This window comes from Nelumbo nucifera, chromosome 7 (assembly GCF_055504915.1).
Source record: "Nelumbo nucifera cultivar China Antique chromosome 7, China Antique-T2T, whole genome shotgun sequence".
Classification (NCBI taxonomy): Eukaryota; Viridiplantae; Streptophyta; class Magnoliopsida; order Proteales; family Nelumbonaceae; genus Nelumbo; species Nelumbo nucifera.
In genome coordinates this window covers 60,762,511-60,786,435 of record NC_142655.1, presented here as the reverse complement: position 1 = coordinate 60,786,435, position 23,925 = coordinate 60,762,511, and the positions used below count along the sequence as shown (strand labels likewise).

At 40.4% G+C, this 23,925-nt stretch overlaps 1 protein-coding gene across 2 annotated transcripts in view; it reads left to right on the top strand.

Moving 5' to 3' along the window:
• The window catches only part of LOC104589867 (mitogen-activated protein kinase homolog MMK1), an 82,716-nt gene that overhangs the window by 5,389 nt on the left and 53,402 nt on the right, over nt 1-23,925 (top strand). For both annotated transcript variants that reach the window (XM_010248306.3, XM_010248304.3), the window contains exon 4: nt 11,359-11,691. In XM_010248306.3, coding sequence (XP_010246608.1) covers nt 11,359-11,691 — 333 coding nt within the window. The remainder of the gene's footprint in view (nt 1-11,358; nt 11,692-23,925) is intronic.

Sequence of the window (23,925 nt, the reverse complement as noted above, 5' to 3'; positions counted from 1 at the left end):
AAGTAGTAGTAGTGGCACTATTCTCAGGACCAATCGGCCTTGGTGACTCAATTCAGGCTGAAACTCTAGCTCTCCTACAAGGTTTGGAACTGGCTGAGCAGATTGGAGCAACAGAACCGGAAATTGAAGGAGATTCACGTCTGGTTATATCTTGGGCAAAATCAGTTCAGCGCCTTGGAAATTCAGATTTGTCTTCAGAGAAATAGACATGTAGTGAGAATGGGCCGAATGGGCTTTAGTAGTTTAATTTCTTTTAAGCTATGTTTAAGTTTATGTACTTTTAGTTATGGGCCTTCTTTTGTTTATTTTATTAGTTCTTTAGTGCTGGCAGCCTTATTATAAGGGCATCTAAGGAATTGTACTCAGATTTACATTAAGATATAAAAGACATCTTGAGTGGATTAGAGAAGAGATCGAATTTTTTTTCTTCTCTCTTCCTTCCTCTTCTTCCACAAGCTCTGCTGAAATCATTCATTCTTCTTTCTTCCTTTTTTTCTTCTTCTTCTTTTTTTTTTTCTATTTTCTGATTTACTGCAAGTGTGTTTCACAACTAGACATACTTGCATGGAGGTTTAATTCTAGTTTTGGATGGATAAAAAGGGAAGCAAATGGATTGGCAGATATCCTTGCAAAACAAGGTGCAGGCAAACCTACTTTACTCTGGGCAAAATCATAATTTGTTGTAATATGGGTCATTACAATGCTGAAACTTCAAATTCTTGTATAAAAAAAAAAATAAGGATTATCTCCACTTCAAATTTGAAATATGAGGTTATCCCACTCTTTAGTTGATGTCAAGAGAGAGATGGACAAACACGTGATTTTCTTATGAGGCATTAGATGAATACTTGTTGAATCCCTCGTGGGAAGACACACATGTGTGGAAAGAGGAGCACAAGGGGTTGTTTACGGAAAAACTCTTTATGCAAAACTAATCAGGGGGGAAATGGTATCACATTATGGTGGGGGTTGGGTGGATGTTTTCACATGGCTTGTGGCTCTAGGTAAAGTTCTCATGGTAGACAATTTAAATAGAAGCAATTTCAGTCTTATTAGAAGTTTGTTGTCAAGTTTGCCAACCTACTACCTTATTAAAAGTTCTAGCAGAAGTTGCTAAGAGGGTGGAAAAAATTCAGAAGAATTTCCTTTGGGAAGGGGTGGGAGGAGGGGAAAAAAATATGGTTAGATTTGGTGAAGTGGGATATGGTATGTAGACTGGAGGGAGAGGGGGCTTGGGTTTTAGAAGAGTGAGATTTTTAACAGGGCATCTATAAAAAAGAGGCTTTTATTAGGGCTTTACTTGGGAAATGGCTTTGGAGGTTTGAGTTGGAGAAGAAAAAAACATTCACTTGGGGGAGAGTGGTGGTGGGGAAGTATGGGATAGTGAGGTTTGGGTGGGAATCAAGGGAGGTTAACTCTTCTTATAGGGTTTGTATGTGGAAGGAAATTATGAGATTCAATCAGGAATTCAAAAACTTAACCAGGCTATTTATTTGGGGATGGTGCTAGGATAAGGTTCTGGGAAGATGACTGGTCCGGGGTTGGTAAGCTGAATGAGTTATGTCCAAGACTGTAGAAGGGAGGAAAGTTGGGTTTGGGTGATCGCCAGGTATGATAAATGTGGTAAGAAGAGTTTGGTCGGAGGAACAGGGGTTAGTGTTGTTGGTGATCAGGCCTCTTTCGTGGAGTATGGCGTCGGCTGCTGCTCACAGGTCAATAGTGTGCCTGCAGCGATTTGCTCCCGTTCTGAGACTAGGATTGCAGATGCGATTTCTGAAGATTCTGGTTATGGAATCAAAATTCCAACTTCTTTGGGTACCGTGGAGGTTGGTCTTAAGGGGTTGGGGAAGTCGGAGGAGGTTTTGAAAGAGGTTGGGAATGGAATCACTAGTTCAGATGCTGATTCTGAGGCTGAAACCGTGACCGGAGAAGAGGAGATTACAGATGGTGGCGCCATTGCTGGTTATGAGGAAGAGAGTTGTTTGGAAGACAATTATTGCTTTAAGGAAGTGAAGGTTGGGAGGCTGGGTGTAGATCTGGGCCGAAGAAGCAACTTCGAGAAGGAGAAGGAGGCACCTTCTGAGGTGACTGTCAAAAAAATGCGTAGTTTAAGAAATCATAATGTCTTGCATGTGATGAAAATCTTTTCCAGGTTGAAGCTTGGTCTTGTTGGAACAGGACCAGCAAAGAATTATAAATGGGTCTATAGGAGAAAAGATACAAAAGGTAGTGGGTCTGCTGAACCTGATCTAGAAGAAAAACAGTCCAAATAGAAATAATAAATCAAATTAAAAAGAAGAAAAAACAAAAGGAGACAACCAGAAGAGAAGAGGAAAGGGAATGATTGAGAAGAAAGGGTGAAAGAGAAGAGTTGTTCGCACTTCTTCTCCTCTCCTTTCCCTAATCCTTTTCATTAAAGAATAATCACTAATAATCAGAAATTACAAGTAAATCCTTAGTAATTACAAGTAAGTCCTTAGTGGGGTGGCTGGCTAATTAAACATAGGAGAAACTAAAGTTAACAGGTCCGTTTAACAAAACAGAACATAAACATAAAATTAAAACACAACTGTGGGCTATGGGCCATTCAATCCATCTTCTCTACACTCCCCCTCAAGCTGAGCATAGATGTCAATCATGCCCAGCTTGCCTGTATCATGTTGTAGCTTGGCCTTGGAGATTCCTTTGGTAAGAATGTCAGCTAACTGTTCTTCAGATGTAATGAAGGGTATACAAACTTCTCCATAAGCCACTATTTCTCTGATGAAATGCTTGTCAACTTCAATGTGCTTCGTTCTATCGTGTTGTACATGATTGTGGGCAATGTTAATGGCGGCTTGATTGTCACAATACAGCATTAGTGGTCTGTCATACTCAACACCCAATTCCTCTATCAGGGATCAAAGCCAAAGTAACTCAGAAACTCCATGAGCCGTAGCTCTGTACTCTGCCTCAGGTTAAGATCTAGCAACAACAAATTGTTTCTTGCTTCTCCAAGAAACAATATTACTTGCCACCATACTACAATACCCTGAAGTTGACCTTCTATCATCAATGTTGCCTGCCCAGTCAGCATCTGTATAGGCTTCCAGTTCCATGTGGCTATGTTTATCAAAAAGAATACTTTTCCATGGAGTATTCTTCAAGTAACATAAAATCTTCTTCGCTGCTGGAAGACTCCGACGCGACTCGGGAGAGCTCAATCGCAGAATTTGTGGTGAGAAAAGTGAGTCGCGGACCCCCCTATTTATATCCGCTATGTCCGAGGACCAACGGTCGAGATCGAAGCAATCCAATGGCTCTTAGGAAAACCGGCTGCGCGACCCCCAAGGGTAAAATCGGTTTAGCGCATTTTTTGACGTTCGTAGAGTTTATAAATTGTGTGACGTTCGCGCGTAAACCAGATGCGACCTGGGTTTTTCTGGTTGAGCCGGGTGAGCGGACAAGTCCGACCCATGATTCATCTGACAAGCTGACCGAACCTCGGACCAAATCCACTTGGCTCGCCATGAACTCCCCGCACCGGGTCAGGACCCCTGGCTCGGGGAGTGGGGGGCAATTGATGTAGGGTGATTTGGCCCAACCTAATAATAGGGGGACACGTGGACACGATCTAATTGACAGGACGACAACTCATCCCGACGTACCCAAGTCTGCGACGAACCGAGCTCGGATAACCGAACCACCTCGGAAGCAAGTCCACTTCGGGACAAGTTCACTTCGGGACACGATTGCATCAAGATCACCTTGGTTATAAGACACCTCGGCATTCGTACTAGGACGGACCCAAGGGGCACTAGTTCGGGTAATATTGACCGACCTCTACATGTTAACCACGAAGATATCGCCACCAGATTCCACGCTTTACGGGATCACACCTCGTAATTGCTAGCCTTATCTCCCCCATCCGGTGGAAGTGATATGCCTTACCGGCTGGCAGCGTTATTTCCTGCTAATACGGATACGGGCCTCATCACGGCAAGAATCCCAGAACCACTCCGAAAAACCCGCGAGGACTCCAGTACATAAAGACCCCAACCCTTTGGGGGAAAAGGTACACGTAATCACTGCTCACTAGCTCTCTTGCTTTTTAAACCACCTTCAGCTCGCAAATTATTGACTTAAGCATCGGAGCGACCTCGCCGGGTAAGCACCCCCGGGTTCCCTGATTCTCTCTGTGCAGATCAGCTAACTCCGTCATCTATTGGAAGCCAGATCATCGCCAGCTAGGAGCAGCTAGATTGCGTCGCATCACCCCCCTTGAGGAGAACCATAGAAAGGAGTAGACTCATCAAAAGTGACATCCATTGAGACATAACGAGTTCCACTACTAGGATAAAAAAAACAATAACCCTTCTGTGTGGAGGCATAACCAAGGAAAATGCACCTTTGGTTCAAGCTTATGTCTCTAGGTATTAGAAATGTGTACATAACAGGCGCAGCCAAAGACCCGAAGAGGAAGAGAAAAAAGCTCCTTATTTGGATAAAAAAGATTAAAAGGAGACTTAAAGCCCAAAACTCTAGATGGCATACGATTGATTAGGTATATTGTTGTGAGAACAACATCCCCCCAAAACTTTGTAGGAACATGTGAAGCAAATAAAATGCTCCTTGAAACTTCAACTACGTGACAATTCTTCCTCTTGGCTACTCCATTTTGTTTCGGAGTACGAACATAGGAGCTTTGCTGGATAACCCCCAAAGTTAGTGAGATAAGAAGTGAGGTTTTTCTCGAAGAATTCTTTTGCATTATCGGACTGAAACATCTTGGTTCTTGTACCAAACTGGGTAAGAACAAATTCATGGAATTGTCTCACAAGTTCGGGAACTTCATCATGAGATCTCTTAAAAAATAACCAAGCATACTGAGAAAAATCGTCAATGAACAAGATAAGATATTGATAGCTACCCATAGAAGGCAAGTGGTATGGCCCCCACACATCAGAGTGCACAATATGAAAAGGAAAAGTGGATCTCTTATTACTCAAAGGATAAGTTCTTCTACAATGTTTTTTTTTTGATGAATGAAGAAATCTATTAATTCAGAAAAAAAAACACCACTGAAGAGGCACAAGCTGTTACCTCTTCAGAAAAGTATTACATCAAAATAAAACAGAATTAACCATAAATAAAATTACAATGTTTTGATAACTCACATGACTCACAATGAAGACTAGACAAGTTAATTCCTTTAACAACTTTGGGAATAAATGACTCAAAGCAGAAAAGGATAAATGACCTAAACGAAAATGACATAACATGACACAACTAAAAGACTTTGAAGAAGTAAACCTAAAAGCAACTCTCTCAAGTTGTCATTGGCTTTGTCTAGGAGTATCCAACAGAAATATTCCATTCGCCTCATGGCCACTCTCAATAACTTTCTAAGACTTTATGTCCTGAAAAACACAATAAGATGGAAAAAAGGTTATATTGCAGTTTAAGGATTTAGTTAGGCTGCTCACTGGCATCAAATTAGTTTGCAGCTTAGGGATATGAAGGACAAAAGTAAGGGAAAAAGGGAGTCGGTGGTTTTGATGACTCCCTTGCCAGAGATAAGAGCAAGAGTGCCATCGACTAGGGTAATCTTATCACGGCCAGAAAGTAAGTCATAAGAACTAAATAGGGTAGAAATGTTGGTTATATGACCAGAAGCACCAGAATCTATAATCCAAGGGATCCTATGATTACTTGAAATGGTTGCATGGTTGGTAGTATCACGTATACCTGAATGAGCAAATGCAAAAGTAGTTGGATTGCCTGAAGAGTTGGAGGTGGCTGCACTCTCAAGATGACTGATCATCCTTCCATATTTCTCATACTCCGCCTTCATAATAGCGGCTTTCTCATCAGTTGCACTTCTGTAATTATCTGAAACTATGGCTGCATTGACATTCCTAGTCTTCCCATTTTCGGCCCTCTTTTTAAAACGAGATGGAAGAAGGTCTGGATGTGGCTTCCAACATGTATCCTTGGTATGTCTTGGTTTCTTGCAATATTCACATATAACCTCCTTCCTTGTAGCCACCTTAGGTTTCACCCCCATATTAGCAAAATGGTCAACTAGAATAACCCCTTGAACCTGAACCAGCCTCCTACTCTCCTCACTGCTCACCATGGTATAAGCCTGAGACAAAGATACATTGTCTTTAGCTAGGATATTCTGTTTGCTAATGTCAAATTCTGCATTCAACTCTGTTAGGAATTCAAAGACTCTATTCCTCTCAACCAATTTCCTGTATGTTTCTGCATCGTTTGTACTTTCCCAGACAACAATTTCCATGAGATCTATCTCTTGCCACAAGGATTTCAGCATTGAGAAATAGATTGTTAAAGGTCTCTCCCCCTGCCTCAGATTGATCACATCATTTCTTAATTTATATGCCCTGACCACATTCGATTTTTGTGAATAGGTATCAGCAATACTGTCCCATATTTCCTTAGCAGAATTCATCCACAGATAGTGCTGACTAATTTGGGGTTGCATCGAATTCACTAACCACCCAATAACTGTGTAATTCTGCAACCATTTCTCATAAGATGGGTCATTTTCCTTTGGTGCTTTCTTGCTACCGGAAATATATCCCCACTTGCCTCTACTACAAACATGTATCTTTATTGATTGTGACCATGCTAGATGGTTTTTTTGGTAGAAACCATGCTAGATAGTTAGTCCCATCAAACTTGACTGTGGTCACAACCAATAAAGAGTCTATAAGTGCTCCCAAAATTTGTCTGGACTCTGAGCCCAACTTATTTTCAACTCTAGAAACATCCATCTTCCTCAAAAAAATCCCAAAACAATTTTCAGATGACAATTGAGAAAGACAGAAAATACAAACACCAAGTACCAACCTTCATAGTTCCCTATCAGCACAACTGCGCCTTACTCACGTGATGCATTCTGGTTTTTTATTATGGCAAGACTATTCCCTTTCTCTAATAACTCCTACAATTACTCCCCATAACCCCTATAATTACTCCCCCCTCTCTGTAATAACTCATAATTACTCTCTCTCTTTCTTAATAACTCATTTATTTAATTCTACAATTAAGCAATATTCAAATTCAAATTTGAATTTATCATATGTATTAAACACACCTTAAACTACCTAAATAAACTACAAGTGAGAGAATTTGAACCCTAGTCATTAGTTTGTAATGATCATAAGTCTACCTTTATGCCATATTATAGTTGGTTGTCATAAACATATGCACTTTAATTCTTAAGTAAATTTTCTCAAGGAATGTAATGCTAAAGTTGATACATTAATTTATATACTAATAAAAAGTAATACAAATTATATTGATTTTATGAAAATTAAGGTATATACAGATAAATTTTAATTCTTCCATCATTTTTCAACAGTAATCAATTGTGTTCCGATGTGTCACAGTGTATATAAACCATTGAAGTATGGTATTTTATGTTTAAATAACTCATGCATAGTCATGTTTAAATAACTCTTGCCAAGGGAAGATGAGCTTGAAGATAAGAGAAGAAAAGAATTGTATGGTAATGCTGGAAGGACCTGAAGTAGTTAGTTGGTTGTGGGATTTTATAACTGGAGCATGTTCAAAAGGAAAACAAACAAGCTGGCAGGAGTATAGTACTGAGGAAGGCAAGAGGTACGTGGTTGAGTGCAAGAGAAATGCCAAGGGATTCTACATAGCATTGACTGAATTTTTTGTTAGGGGAAGGAAGCAATTAGTTTGTTTCCCAGAAGGAAGACAGAGCTGTGACTGGGAGGAAATTAACAAAATGCTCAATAAGTTCTGGTTCTATAGAGTGATAGTAGGTAGGAAGCCATGGAACTGGAGCCTGTGGTTATGGTGAAAACAAATGGACAGTGCAGAATGGTGGGTGCTTCAAAGAGAGAAGAGTGGGACAGCAAGCTTTTTATCCAAGCAAAGGAGCAGGTTAGAGATTGGAAAAGAGTTGCTAACTTACTGACCCTGAGATTGAAGCTGAAAGGAGAATTCATTATAACTCTCTTCATTAAATGTAAAGCTCTGCTAGATCTGGAAGAAAATAAGGTAGATATATTGGCTATTAGCATTCAATCTGGGGTTGGAACCTTCACTGTATTCAAATGGAGCCCAGAATCTAACTCAAAGGAATTCTTTGTTGAAGGTGGTGTGCTGGTATGTGTCGTAGGTCTGCCATTCCATCTGTGGGAGCAAGAAGTGACAGAGTGTATAGCTCTGATGTGTGGAGGACGATAAAAGGAGTTTAGTGGGGTGACCTTCACTCTGCAGCTGTTCTGTTAAGTGGTGTGAAGCCTGAAGACATCCCAAGGAAAGTAGAGATAAGAACTGAGGGGTACTTTGCATCCGTTTGGCTGGCTTCCTCCATTGAAGCTGGGTTGTAGGAGTCTCGCATGGAGGGAGGTAAGAAGGTAGAAGAAGATGTCTTATGTGGTTTATGGAGATTGGATAATTCAAATGCAAAGAAAAATTACACTAAAAAGGGCCAACATTTCCTGGGAAACCAAAAAGACTTGGGGTAGGTGGAAGGTCAAAGGAGTAGAGAGCAAGAAAACCCCCTGGCAAGTGGCAGAACTTTTGTACAGGTGATTTTCATGTTATGCGATTCACCGGAGAAACTATCAATCCCCTACAAACAGTAACAACTAGTATGAGGAAATTTAATGGCTTTATCAAAGATTGTGAGCTAAAGGAAATCCCACTCTTGCAATCCAGATTCACTTGGTCCAATCCACAGGAAACTTCCCCTTGTTTGAAACTAGATAGGTTCCTTTTTAATTTAGCTCGGTAGAATTATTTGGGAGACCGTTTCTAGAGCCTTGCCTAGGGTCACTTTTAATCATTGTCCTATTAAAATAGGGGTGGAGTTGTTTGTTACTAGACCTAGACCTTTCAGATTTAAAACATGTGGTTAGCTCAATTGGATTTTGTGAATAAAATGGAGTGGTGGAGTGAGGAGTTAAGTGGGATAAAATGGAAGGGCGTAAAATTCCATAAGAAATTGCAGAGATTAAGATTCAAAATAAAAGAATGGAATAGAAATTACTTTGGGAGAATTGACGAGCAAAAAATGAGCTTAATATCTCGGATTGAAGAATTGGATAAGAAAGAATTTCAAAATAATTTGAATGAGAGTGATAGAGATTTGAGAAGACAGCTAAAGAAGGATTTGGAAGAGGTGCTCTTGAGAGAGGAAATAAGTTGGTGGCAGAAATTAAGGCACAGGTGGATTAAGGAAGGTGATGGGAATACTAAATTCTTTCATGAATTGGCAAATGGGAGGAGGAAGAATTTTGAGACCAAATTAGAGGTAGGAGAGGTGTTTACCAATTAAGACAAGATAGCCAGGAAGTTTGTAGACCACTTCAAATCTATTTTTAGAAGACCTTTGATTGAGAGGTGAGTAGTGTAAGGGGTGGAATGGTCAAAGTTGGCTGAGGAAAAGGCTAGGTGGTTAGAAAAGAATTTTGAGGAAGAAGAGATTTAACAAGCAGTGTTTTTAATGGGCAAAGCTAAGGATCTGAGCCCAAGATGGCTTCATATTGTCTTTTCTATCAAGATTGTTAGAAGATAATAAAAGATGATTTGTGTGATATCTTTAAGGAATTTGTAGAAAAGCACATAGTAAGCCATGGAGTTAATGCTATATTTTTGGCTATTATCCCTAAGAAGCTTGATGCTAGCCACCCAAAAGACTTTAGACTGATTGGTTTGGCAACAAGTATTTACAAAATCTTGGCTAAAGTGCTCTCTTTGAGGAAGTAGTTCTTTCCTCTATCATTAGCCAAGCCCAAGGGGCTTTCATTCAAGGGCGACAAATAACTAACCAAATCTTGATTGACAATGAATGTGTGGAGGAGATGAGAAGGTTTGGGAAAAGATATTTTGTTTGTAAATTGGATCTTGAAAAGTCCTACTATTTGATGTATTGACAATTTCCTTTAGAGGTGTCGAGGAATTGTAGGTTTGAGAGAGGTGGTGTAAATGGATGTTTGGGTGTGTTAGTACCTGTCATTACTTAATCTTGGTTAATGGAGTGGTGAAGGATTTCTTTCTTGCTTGTAGGGGTGTTAGGCAAGGGGGCCCACTTTTACCTTTCCTTTTTACCTTAGTAGCTGATGTTTTTAGTAGAGTCATCACTAAGGCCAATAGGGAAGATATTGTAAGGGGTTGGATGATAGGTAGAAGTTGGGCCCCAATCATCCATCTTCAGTTTGCAGACAACTTGCTGATTTTCTGTGAGGGGGTGCTAGAGAGAAGGTAGCAAATTTAAAAGAGTTGATTAAAATAAATCTGGAAAAGAGTTGTAAAGCAGGTATTAGTTTGGAGGATAGGGAGGTCGGGGCTATTGAAAAGTGTCTTTGAGTGTTTCATCTCTTTTTGGTCATTGTCCTATTTAGGCCTTCCATTGGGGGCAAACCCTTGGGAGTAGGTTTTGGACTATAGTGACAGAAAAGTTTGAGAAGAGATTAGCACCGTGGAAGAACTACATCTCCTTGGGTGGTGAACTACTTTAGCGAACCTAACTACTTATTTTCTCTATGTCATTAGGATACCACCTATGGAAGCTACGAAGGTGGAGAAAGTAATGAGAGATTTCCTTTGGGAACCCAGTCTTGCCAAGAGTGGAGGCATTTGCTTGGCTGGTTTACCTCGACAGTATTCTAACCACAGATCACTTGAAGAAAAGAGGCTTTTTCCTTCCAAGTTTCTGCTATTTGTGCAAAATGGACGAGGAGACAGTGTTTCATCTGCTCTATTTGTGCAAAGTGGCAAATTTCATCTGGAATTTCTACTGCTTTCTTTTTGGAAAGTTAGTCTTCCAGCCATGATCTCCTGCTGAGATTTTCTCTAGAGTCTAGATGGCGAAAAATTAGTGGCAGAAAGAAAACCAGAATTATGTGGAGCTGTATTCCTTTTGCAGTTTGGTGGTCACTGTGGGCTGAAAGGAATAGAAGAGCATTTGAAAACAAAGCAAAAAGTATGGAACTAATAGTTTCTGCTCTGGGTTCATTGGTATCAGACTGGGTGCTGGTTCTGCCAGAGTTTGATCAAGTTAGAATAGTAGTGACAATAGTTGGTATTATAAGACAGTATGGTATTATGCTGATTAAAATGGGAAAAAATATTTATTTTTTTCTTTTAACTTTGGTTGGGGTTTGTTCAACCTCAAAAGTCATCTATATGAGTCAATGAGATTGATTCTGTTATGATATCTATATTGACTTTTTCTTCAATTATTTCTAGTTGATTTATTTTGTCATTCCCTAGTCTTCTCTCCTTTCTTCCTGATATCTGCATATCTTATCTTGGATGTGAAAATGACTTTTTTTTTTTTTTTAAATTTTCTTTGTTGGATGCTTTCTGCAGTATTTCCTGTATCAGATTCTCCGTGGGTTGAAATACATACATTCTGCCAATGTTCTACACAGGGACTTGAAACCTAGCAATCTTCTCTTAAATGCTAATTGTGACTTGAAGATATGTGATTTTGGGCTTGCGCGTATTACCTCTGAAACTGATTTCATGACGGAATATGTTGTTACAAGATGGTATCGGGCACCAGAGCTGTTGCTAAACTCATCAGAGTATACTGCAGCAATTGATGTGTGGTCTGTGGGTTGCATTTTCATGGAATTGATGGATAGAAAACCCTTATTTCCTGGCAGAGATCATGTGCATCAACTTCGTTTACTAATGGAGGTAAAATCATCATTTACTACAATATTATTCATATGATTTTAGTTACAAAAAAGATGTACCAATTACTGTTACATTATTGTTTATCTGAAAAGGCCTCACTGTTGTGGAAGAGCAATGTTTCTACTAGAAAATTGAATGCACATATAGAAACTCTACAGTACTATCTGCACAAAGAACAAGTGCTTACTCCGTTATTACAAAAGCTTGCCATACTCTTTTGTCAAATTATTTTGGTGATTCCATGTTCTATATTGGACAGATTATTGCTTTATTCTTAGTATCTTCAATTTGGGATTGTTTTCTTTCCTTGTTTGGGTGTAGGTGGAACCCCCCACCAAATACACAAAGCCTGTTTGACCTTTCCTTTGTTAGCTAGCAGAAGAAGAGGGAAAAAAACTTTATGGAGGTGCATAAGGTCTGCGGTTTGTTGGACAATATGGGAAGGGAGGAATCAAAGAACTTTTGCAGAAAGAGAATAGGGATGCTCTAATTGAAGTAATCACCGTTAGAGTGATCCGTTGGGTGAAAACTTTAAAAATATTTAAGGATATTTCTGCTACAGATTGATGAGGAGCAGGAAGGAAGTGGCTGATTCTGTTCCTAGTAAGGCTGTCTCGAGGCCAATTTGGTCTCCTCCAATCAGTGGTTTTATTAAGCTGAACTTCAATGGTAGAAGTGAAGGAATCTGGTTCCCTCAAGAATTGAGGATTTTTCAGAAACGGTGAAGGAAGAATTATTGGCCTTTTTCTAGTACCAATTGGCGTGGGAGTTTTTTTGAGGGCTGAAATTCTAGCTGCTTTGGAAGGGGTTCAAAAAGCCAAGGAGATGAATATTCAAAAAATGATAATTTAATGGGGTTCATAGTTGGTTATAAGCTGGCTTCAGAAGGAAGAGGATCTAGGTTGGTGGGACTACATTAATGAAAAAGAAGGTTTAAGTGGTTAACAGGAGGAATGAAAGTGAGTATGATTTGGGTGAAAAGAGATGATAACTCCTTTGCTGATGCATCTAGTTTTAATATTAATCATCATTCATTACATTGGCTTCCATAGTTGTCTAAGTGTTTAGGCAATTCTGGGCAAGAATGGGTTGCCTAGTTACTAGGAAATTGACCTAAAAGAATTTCTTATTGTTTTAAAACTAAGACAAATCCAACATTAAGGAGTGGAACGTTCAACATTTTAGAAGATTAGAAGAGAGAAAACAAGAGTTAATTAGTAGAATTGAGGACTTAGATGCAAAAAAAGCTTTGGACACCTTTGAAGGAAGAGATAACGAGGAGAGGTGGTCTTTGACGAGGATTTTGGAGGATTTGTTACTTAAGGAAGGGATCAGTTGGAGACAAAAATCAAAGAACACTTGGCTTAAGGAGGGAGATAGGAACATCGGATTTTTTATGCTCTGGCTAATGGAAGGAAGAAAATTTTTCTTTCAAAATTGGTGGGGGATGGAGTAACCTTGACCTAGCAATCTATCATGGTGAGATTGCCCGAGTTTTTGTGGTTCACTTTAAATATATTTTTAAGAGACCGTTGGTTAATAGTGTGTGTCTTGATGGTTTGGATTGAGCTAAACTTTCTAAGGAGTATATGGTTTGGTTGGAAGGGAGTTTTGAGCTAGAGGAGATTAAGAAAGCGGTATTTTCTATGGATAGATCCAAATAACTGGGTCCCGATGGTTTCACAATGGCTTTCTATCAAGATTTTTGGGATGTGCTGAAAGTTTGTCAGGCAGTGTTTATGCCCTTTGCTCCAATTGATGTATTGTACATAATTTTGTTATGAAAAGAATGCTTATTTCATGTATCATCTAGTTGTTCTACTAAATACCCTTAGTTCATATAAGTATTATGTATGAAACCACATGATTGTTATAATATGGACTTAAAACTTCACAACTAGTGGATGCACTGGGGGAAGTCTATCTTGACAAGGTTGTCATTTTTGCACTGTCCAAGGTTGTGGAGCTAGCTGCTTGGGTTGTGACCTAAGGTGTGAGGATGGGTGTTTACAAGAAACATTGAATTGGATCAAACCCAACATGTTCCTGGACTTTCCGACAAGTGGAACAACTGGGTGTTTCTTTTAATCCTTAGACTTGATATTGATGTCAGATTGAGTATTAGATTTGTCTGTCTTTGATATGACAACTAGTGAGATCCGTCTAGAGTCAAATATCTCGGTATGTTGGGACATTCAAGGATAGTATGTCGATTGATGATCAATGTGATAGGTACTATTATGTTAAGACATAGAGAACACTTTGTAGAACTTTCTCCTTGGAGTTCTGAATCTACTGACAGTAGGATTATCTGAATCCTCAATGAAGGATCCAGTGGTGTTGGGAGTTGGATGCCATGTCATAAAGATAGAGGAAAAAAGTCCTTCCCTTAATGTGGTGTCAAGTGTTTATAGAAGATAGATTGATTGCAAGTGATTAATTGGGCTATATTGACTTGAGTATCACATAATGGGGATGGGCTGAACCTTAATGGGCTTGATCACTTAAGCCCATAGGCCATAACAACTATGGTCGAATTAGCCTATAATGGCTAGTAAAAACTTAAGCGGCCAACCCCACTAGCTTGTATAAAGCATGTGACATGTTGGCACTCTCATTAAGTTGTGTGCCCCACACCATACAAGTTGTAGTCTCCTAATTGGGTAAATATTTTCCAGCATTAATGGGGTGCTAATGGATAATTATGAGTCTTACTTAAGAGTCCTAGTCAAACTTTGTTCTAGACAAGTCTAGTAAGACTAGGATTTGACTAGTTTGATTAATTAGATGGACTCCAATCTAATGGCTGATTTAAGAGAGCTAGACTCTCTCTAATCTTATCCTAAATATGTTAGGACATGTAAATAGATTAGGAAAGGACTCTTGCAGCAATCCCAAGTCTATAAATAGAGAGGAATTAGAAGGGATCGAACCACGCAAGTTCTCAATTACTAGCTGAATTCTATCCCACCATTGTGAGACCTTTAGACTAGGGTTTTGAACCCCATTCAACTAGACCTTTTACCCATTCTTTCTAGCACTACTACAGCTTTTTTTTGGTCAAGAAAATCACCCAAAAACGTGAGAAAGGTCAGACCTTTGCTGCTGTACAGTCTGGAGAAGAAATCCAAGACCAATGAATTATTTGGGGATGTCTTTGGGGGATGATCCTAGAGGTATTAACTTTTGGAATCCGGTAATAGAGAGGTTTACTAAAAATTGGTTTCCTAGAAGAAAAAATATTTATCTCTAGGAGGATCACCCTTATTATGTCCACTCTAGCCAACTTGCTTGCCAATTTATTTCCTATTAGTGTTTAGAATTCCAGAAGGGATTATAAGAGGCTAGAAAAGATGATGAGGGACTTTTTGTGGGAGCAAGAGGAGGAGAAAACGGACCATAGAGTGTGTTGGGAAGTGGTTAGAAGCAGCAAAAAATATGATGGGCTTAGTTTGGGGAATATTCAAGAAAGGAATGTTGCCTTGGTAGATAAGTGGCTCTAGGGGTTGCCAATTGATAGAGACAAGCTGTGGGCAAAGGTAATTAGCAGTGATGGTTGTGATGCTAGAGTTTTGGTTGGGGATACAAGGGCTTCATCTTGGAAGTCTTATTATGTTATCCTACCTTCCTCTCTACCTCATATCAGGTATAATCCTTGTTCTTGTAGTCTTCTAAAATTTTGGGATCATCTCTGGTTGGGTATCTCACCCCTAAAAGAACAATTCCCCTCCCTTTTTCAATTTCTAACTGGAGGAATAAGCCCATTTCTTCCTTCATGGTTCCCTCCATATCAAGCTTAGGGTTTGATTGAGACTTGGGGATTCGAAGAGGATTGCACACCTCTAAATTAGATAGTGCTTTAACTTTACTTCATGGTCATGGTTCCCTCCATATCAAGCTTAGGGTTTGATTGAGACTTGGGGATTCGAAGAGGATTGCACACCTCTAAATTAGATAGTGCTTTAACTTTACTTCATGGTCTTGTATAAGGTTCAAAGTACTGATACGATATGCCCCACATTGGGCATATTGTGTCATATCTTTAGGGGTCCGATATGTAATCTGAAGTGCTATACTCGAAGTAGCAAGGAAGAAAAGAGAATGACAGAAAAGAAGAGAATGTCGAACTGTACTAGCCAGTCGACCAGTTCTTTATTTATAGATGAATATAGTACAAGGTACAAGAAATTACTGGGATGCCCCTGATTAGTGATGGGACACCCAGATGACTTAAACATTAAACAAGATTAGGCCCATTAACACAAGCCCAGTTACAAGATAAGTTAAACATAAGAATGGGCTAATAAGAACTCTTATCAGCCGAACATAACTCTAATATTCTAACACTCCCCCTCAAGCTAAGCATAGATATCAATCATGTTTAGCTTGCCAAGTATGTCCCTGAACTTCATTGATGCCAGCCCTTTAGTTAATACATCTGCAATTTGCATCTCTGATGGAGTATAAGGCACACAGAGTTCTCCTGAAATAATTCTCTCTCTGACAAAGTGTCGATCAATTTCAATATGTTTTGTCCTGTCATGCTGCACAGGATTGTTGGCAATGTTGATAGCAGCTTTATTATCACAATACAGCTTGAGAGGACCCTCTGTCTTGATACCAAGCTCATTAAGGAGAGTCCTGAGCCATAAGAGTTCAGCAACCCCGTGTGCCATAGCTCGGTATTCTGCTTCTGCACTTGATCTAGCCACAGCATTCTGCTTCTTACTACGCCATGTGACTAGGTTTCCTCCCAAGAATGTACAGTAACCTGAGGTTGATTTTCTGTCTCCAACAGACCCAACCCAATCAGCATCAGTGTAGGCTTCAATTTCAAGTCTGCTGTTTTTTCTGAATAAAATTCCTTTCCCTGGGCAAGTCTTCAAGTATCTGAGGATTCTTTCCACTGCTCTCATATGAGGGGTCTTTGGTGAGTGCATGAATTGACTGACAACATGCACTGCATAGGCAATGTCTGGCCGAGTAAGGGATAATTATATCAGTTTTCCTACCAACTTTTGGTACCTTTCCTTATCACAGTATTCCTCACCCATTGATTCTTGTAATCCATGGCTTGGTTCTATTGGAGTGTCTGCTGGCCTGCACCCCATCATGCCTGTTTCCTCTAGGAGATCTAGCACATACTTTCTTTGACATATGTAGATTCCTTCTCTTGATCTAGCAACTTCAATTTCAAGAAAGTATCTCAGATTTCCCAGGTCTTTGATCTCAAATTCTGAAGCTAAGAACTCCTTCAGCCTCTTCATCTCTCTCACATCATTTCCAGTAATCACCATATTGTCCACATACACAATGAGTACTGTAAGTTTGTCATCCTGTCTCCTTGTAAACAATGTATGATCTGCACTGCTCTGAGTGTACCCTACTTTCTTCATGGCCAAACAAAGTCTCTCAAACCATGCCCGGGGAGATTGCTTCAAACCATATAATGCTTTCCTTAGTTTACATACCTTTTTTCCAACATCATATCCAGGTGGGGGTTCCATGAATACCTCTTCATGAAGATCACCATTTAGGAAGGCATTCTTCACATCCAGCTTATGAAGTTCCCAAGAGAATTTTGTTGCTAGTGACAGTAGAACCCTGATTGTGTTGAGCTTTGCTACCGGGGCAAAGGTTTCCTTGTAGTCAATTCCTTCCTTTTGTGTAAACCCCTTTGCCACGAGTCTGGCCTTGTACCTCTCAACTGACCCATCTTCCCTGTGCTTTACTGTGAATACCCACTTGCACCCAACAGTGCCTTTCCCTTCTGGCAGGTCCACCAATTCCCATGTCCTTGCTTTCATTAGGGCTTTCATCTCCTCATTCATGGCTTCTTTCCACCTTGGATCAGATGCTGCCTCTGAATACCTGGAAGGGACACATACAGAGGAAAGAGCAGACACAAAGGAATGATAGGCAGGGGATAAGTGTGAGTAAAAAACATAATCGGCTATGGGATGCCGAGTGGTACAAGAACGAACAGGCTTACGGAGAGCAATAGGAAGATCCAAATCTGAATTGAGTGAATCAGAATTACCTTGGATTGCAGAGACAGATTGATCTGAGTTCAACTGGTTGCAATCATGAGGTTGAGGGGCCTTCTTCCTTCTACTGTATGTAAGTATCTCTTTCTCTTGTTTAGTGGAACCTTCAGAAGTATCATCCGAATCTGGAGAAGCAACTGGCACAGTGGAAGTCTCACTAGGTTGACCCGGAATGTTATAGCTAGTAGTAGTGGAAGGTGCTGAAATGGGAACAAAAAAGAAGGGAGAATGAGAATCCTCTTCCAACCCACTACTCTCCCCCTGAAGAGGATTCTGAGAAGACCCGAAATAGGGTTGAAACTCAAAAAAGACTACATCCCTGGTGACATATTTTTTCTTGGAGACAGGATCATAACACTTATACCCCTTCTGCGTAGGAGAGTACCCCAAAAATATTCCCTTTGTAGCCTTAGGATCCAGCTTGGTCTTCTTTGGATCTTTCACGTGTATGAAGCATGTACAACCAAAAACTCGCGGGGGAAGAGGAAATTCTGGAAGAGTGGGACACAAAACAGAGAAAGGGGTCTTCATACCCAGTACCTTAGATGGCATCCGATTTATCAGGTATGATGCAGTGAGAACAGCTTGAGAGCAATATTGCTTGGGCACATTGTGCTGGAAAAGAAGGGCTCGAGCTGTCTCCCAATAGATGTCTGTTCTTGCGCTCAGCGACCCCATTTTGCTGAGGGGTGTAAGCACACGATGATTGATGTAACATGCCTGCATCTTCCATGAATGAGTTCAGGGATCTTTCAAAGTATTCAGCTGCATTGTCTGAACGGAATTGCTTGATCTTTTTATCAAATTGTGTTTCAACCATCTTGCAAAACATCATAGTTATCCGGGGAACTTCTTCACGTCCTTTCAACAGATAAATCCAAGTGCACCGAGAATAATGGTCAATAAAACTGATGAAGTAACGGAAGCCATCAATGGAAACAATGGGTGAAGGACCCCAAACATCAGAATGAACCAAGTCAAAAGGGGCTTGAATTTCATTACTAGAAATTGGATACATTGATCTACATTGTTTTGACATTTGACACACATCACAAATTAAACTCTGACTCGAAATGCCCTTACATAATTCGGGAAACAACATTGCTAAGGAAGAAAAGGACAAATGACCTAGCCTAGCATGCCACAAGTGCAGCCTAGCTATTGACTCCACACTCTCCGGACTAGTAGTAGAAGCTTGCATGGCTGAGCTGACATCTTCATCAAAGTAGTAGAGGCCCCCATACTCATGACCACTCCCAATCGTTCTCCTCGTCAATCTGTCCTGGAAGACACAATGAGAAGGAAAGAAAGTTATACTGCAGTTCAAGTTTTTTGTAAGCTTTGAAACAGACAACAGATTTGAGGTAAGACTAGGAACATGTAGGACTGATTTAAGGGAGAGATCCTTGCTTAGGTCAACCACCCCCTTTCCAGAGATGGTGGAGAGGGACCCATCAGCTACTCTCATCTTATCCTGGCCAGACAACAAATGATATGTGGAGAATAAGGAGGACATATGTGTCATATGGTCAGTGGCTCCGGAATCAATCACCCAAGAGGTAGAATTAATGGAACTAGATGCACTAAATGCAGAGGCTGTACCTGATTTGGCAAGAGAGGTGGAAGCTAAAGAATTGTTCTTTAGACGGGCTAATGCCCGACTGAGAACCTCTACCTCACTAGCTGTGAAGCCCAAAGTACTTGGTCCAGAGGAGTCGGCAGCCTGCCTTGCGGTGGAAGATGACACTGTCTGAATACTCTGTGAGTTGTCACTACTGTTGTTGGTGGCAAGATTCCCACTTGCTGTGTGGCCCTTCTGTTGCCTTTTGTCCTTTCTCAGAGCAGCTGGCTTCAGATGAGGGTACAGGACCCAACATTTCTCCTTTGTGTGTTTCTCACCACCACAATGTGTACACTTGAGGGCCTTCTTGTCTGAAAATCTATTCCCCTTAGTGGAGAGTAAGGCTGAATGTTCTCCAGGTTGTTCTGTTGACTGTGTCTGGGAGTCAACTTGCATCTCCTTTCTCCTTACTTCTTCATTCCTCACCTGGTAGTAGACATGGTGAAGTTCAGGTAATTCATCTCTCCCTAGAATCTGTGACCTTATACCTTCATATACAGGGTCAAGACCCGCCAGAAACTTGAAGGCTCTGCCCTCCTCAATCTGCTTATCATGCCTCCCCTTATCATTAGCATTTTCCCAATCCAAAATCAAATGGTGGTCAAGCTCTTCCCAGAGGCCTTCCAGTGTTGCAAGGTAGGTTGCCACGGACATGTCTCCTTGCCTTAGGGCTGCAATGTCTTGGTTCAGCCTGTAAATTCTAGCATTGTTCTTTTTCTGGCCATATGTCTTAGATACTTTCTCCCAAATTTTAGCAGCTGTGGGGAAGTGATGAACAGTTCTGGCCACCCTAGGAGTCATAGAGGCCAGCAACCAAGACATGACTGTGGCATTTTCCTTACGCCACACGGTGTATTCAGGACTGCCAATTTCTAGTTGTTTCTTGTCTCCATCCAAATAGCCTGTGAGGTCACGAGAGGTAATGAACAGCATTGCTGAGACAGACCACTCTTTGAAGTTATACTCATCTAGCAGCACACTTGTAATCTGCAAGCTGTGCAGATTAGGGTTTTCCAGGTTTGAGGACCTTGTAACAAGTCTGTTATCTCTAGAGGAAACTTCACCAGATAGTGAGGACATCTTGACTTCAGTCCAAGAGTTGTTCACAGTGCTGTAGGTGATTCTGTTTAGGACTGGCCGAAGTGGTCACAGTGTTCACCGTGCTGGTAGAAGTGTTCACAGTTCGGGTACTGTGCAGTGCTGTTTAGGACTGGCCGAAGTAGCAAGTACAGGGCTGTAACTGAACTAGTTCACAGTGCTAGTAACTGAAGTTGCTTCAGTTAGGGCTTGTTGTGCAACTTGAAGTAACTGTGCAGTGCAGTAACTGAAGTTCACAAAGTAGGACTGATAACCGACCTGAAGAGAATCTGTAACTGAAGTTACCACAGTTCTGCCCAAGTCTTGCTGGGGCACGAAGCTGCAACTGTAGAGAAGGCTAAGTCTTTACCACTTGTTCTGCGCAAGTCTTGTTGGAGCACGAAGCTGCAACTGTAGAGGAAGCTCTCCCTCTTTCGGCTAGTGCTAGGACTGCTGAAAACAGTCCTCAACTAGGTCTGTCCTATACAGACCTCTCTTAGTAGCCCAATAGCTACTATTTGCTGGAGATAATCTAGTAGGACATCTACTTCTGGGTCTTACTTCTCTTGAGTCCTACAACCAAGAGAAACCCTAGGTTCGAACTTGCTTTACTCTCTTACACTCCTAGGTCTTCACTGCAGCAACCCAGAAAAGGAAAAGAGAAGATGAAAAGACAGCAAGAGAAGAGAGTGCGCCTGCTGAAACCAGGAAGGAGCTAATGCTCTGATACCATGTAATCTGAAGTGCTATACTCGAAGTAGCAAGGAAGAAAAGAGAATGACAGAAAAGAAGAGAATGTCGAACTGTACTAGCCAGTCGACCAGTTCTTTATTTATAGATGAATATAGTACAAGGTACAAGAAATTACTGGGATGCCCCTGATTAGTGATGGGACACCCAGATGACTTAAACGTTAAACAGGATTAGGCCCATTAACACAAGCCCAGTTACAAGATAAGTTAAACATAAGAATGGGCTAATAAGAACTCTTATCAGCCGAACATAACTCTAATATTCTAACACGATACACCTATTTATAGGTGTTTTCAGGAATTCCTTTTTAATGAAATATGTATATATATATACCAAATATTGAGGAAAAAAACTAAAAAAACATAAAAAGCACATGGTTTTAAGTACCAATACACCTCTGCTGATAGATGAGGTGTATCGATACTTTGAACCTTTGTCTTAAGAGGGTTTTATTGGATCCCTCAAAGAGAGTCGGATTTGGACCCTTTCCCCTTCAGGTACTTTCACTTGTGCCTCCTTTTTCTTGTTTCTAATCGAATTGGGTGATAATTTGGGTCTGCTTAAAGAGATCTAGAACAAACCAGTTCTGCCTAGGATTGGAGGTTTTTGCTGGGGAAGTGTTTCTAGAAAGGGTTAGTACCTTTGACCTTCTCCAAAGATAGAGATGGAAGTGGTGTTTATCCCCTCACTGGTGTCTCCTTTGTTAGGCTAATGGTGAGTCTTGCCATCACTTATTAATCTTCTGCCCCTTAGTATCTTCAATTTGGGATTGGTTTCTTTCCTTTTTTGGGTGTAGGTGGAAACTCCCACCAAATATACAAAGACTGTTTGGCCTTTCCTTTGTTAGCTAGCAGAAGAAGAGGGCAAAAACTTTACGGAGGTGCATAAGGCCTGCAGTTTGTTAGACAATATGGGAAGAGAGCAATTGAAGAACTTTTGCAGAAAAAGAGAGGAGTAGGGTATGCTCTAATTGAAGTCATTTTTTTGATAAGTGTGCTCTAATTGAAGTCATCACTGTTAGAGTGATCCATTGGGTGAAAACTTTTAAAATATTTAAGGATATTTCTGCTACAGATTTGATGAGAAGCAGGAAGGAAGTGGCTGATTCTGTTCCTAGTAAGTCTGTCTCGAGGCCACCTTGGTCTCCTCCAATCAGTGGTTTTATTAAGCTGAACTTCAATGGTAGAAGTGAAGGAATCCGGTTTCCTCAAGAATTGGAGGATTTTTCATAAATGGTGAAGGAATAATTATTGGCCTTTTTCTAGTACCAATTGGCGTGGGAAATTCTTTGAGGGCTAAAATTCTAGCTGCTTTGGAAGGGGTTCAAAAATACAAGGCGATGAATATTCGAAAATTGATAATTTAATGGGATTCATAGTTGGTTATAAGCTGGCTTCAGAAGGAAGAGGATCTGGGTTGGTGGGACTACATTAATGAAAAAGAAGGTTTAAGTGGTTCACAGAAGGAATGGAAGTGAGTGTGATTTGGGTGAAAAGAGATGACAACTCCTTTGCGGATGCATTGGCCAAACAAGGGGTGGGAAGAAGTCAATTATTTTGGGCTATGTTGTAATCTTTGAAATTGCTTGGGGAGAGTTAAGATAGTTTACTTCTCCCTTCTCTTTGTACTTCTTTATTTCATTTAATGATTCTTTTTAAGCTATTTATCAAAAAAAAAAAAAGCTAAGACAAATCCACAAGTAGCCCACAATATCACTTCAATAAGGACATAAAAAAATGTCACTTAAATAAGGACTCCAACTCCTAAACAACTCTACTAACACTTTTCTATTCTTACTAAAACTAAATTTAAAGACACCAGAAATTCCTTTAATTAGTAAACCATAGTTTCTCTTTTCTATCGCTTCAAATATGGCTGACACCTTCCTCTCCATTCTTTTGAATGAGACCCTTAGGAACTTATTTATCTAAAAGATATTTACCTACATCCAATTGTACAGCTCTTTAATTCTTCTCTGGGCCTTTGCTTCCTTTGATTTCATTTCATTGACCCAAGAAATATGTTGATGGTTGGTCTGGTCCCATCTTGGTTCCTACTCTACATCTTCATCGCAGATCATCTCTGAATTAGCCCCAAGTACCAACTTAAAGGAGTGATAAACAATGCCTCCTCTCCAGCTGAATCTTCCCGTGACTATCACACTACAACATCTTCCCTCCTTAGATGGGACGCTCCTTAGAACATCTAGAGTTTGGCTCATTCACCTTCATCAAATCCTTTCCTCTCATCTCTGCTCTACCTTCCACATTTCCTCTAGGTTTTTCTCTTGATCTTGGATAGGTTGTTTTGCTGTCGCCTAGGGTTTGCCTCCTTTTTTCTTCTTGAATAGTATTTCCTGCCTAGTTTTCCTGGCTTGGGTCCAAATCATTGGCTTTACTCACACTTGGTTTATTGTTGCATTCTCTTAGTTCCTAGGTTGAAGTCTTACCATGCTCCCTTTCTATGGAATATTGATGTGGGGCCATCCGATTTCCTTCACGAAATCCACCTCTCTTCAACTAAGATTTTCCTACTAATTATTTTATAAAGGACCTATAAACCTCTTTTTTGATTTTGAAAACCTCTTGTCACGTTGTGTCGATTGGTTGATCATCCACACCAACCATGTTATTGGCTCGGATGCTTGAGCTGTTTGAGAGGCCTCTCTTGCTGCCATACTGATAGCTCCTCTTTTTTATGATCGAGCTGTTTGGGCTTTCTCATTAGCATTTGATT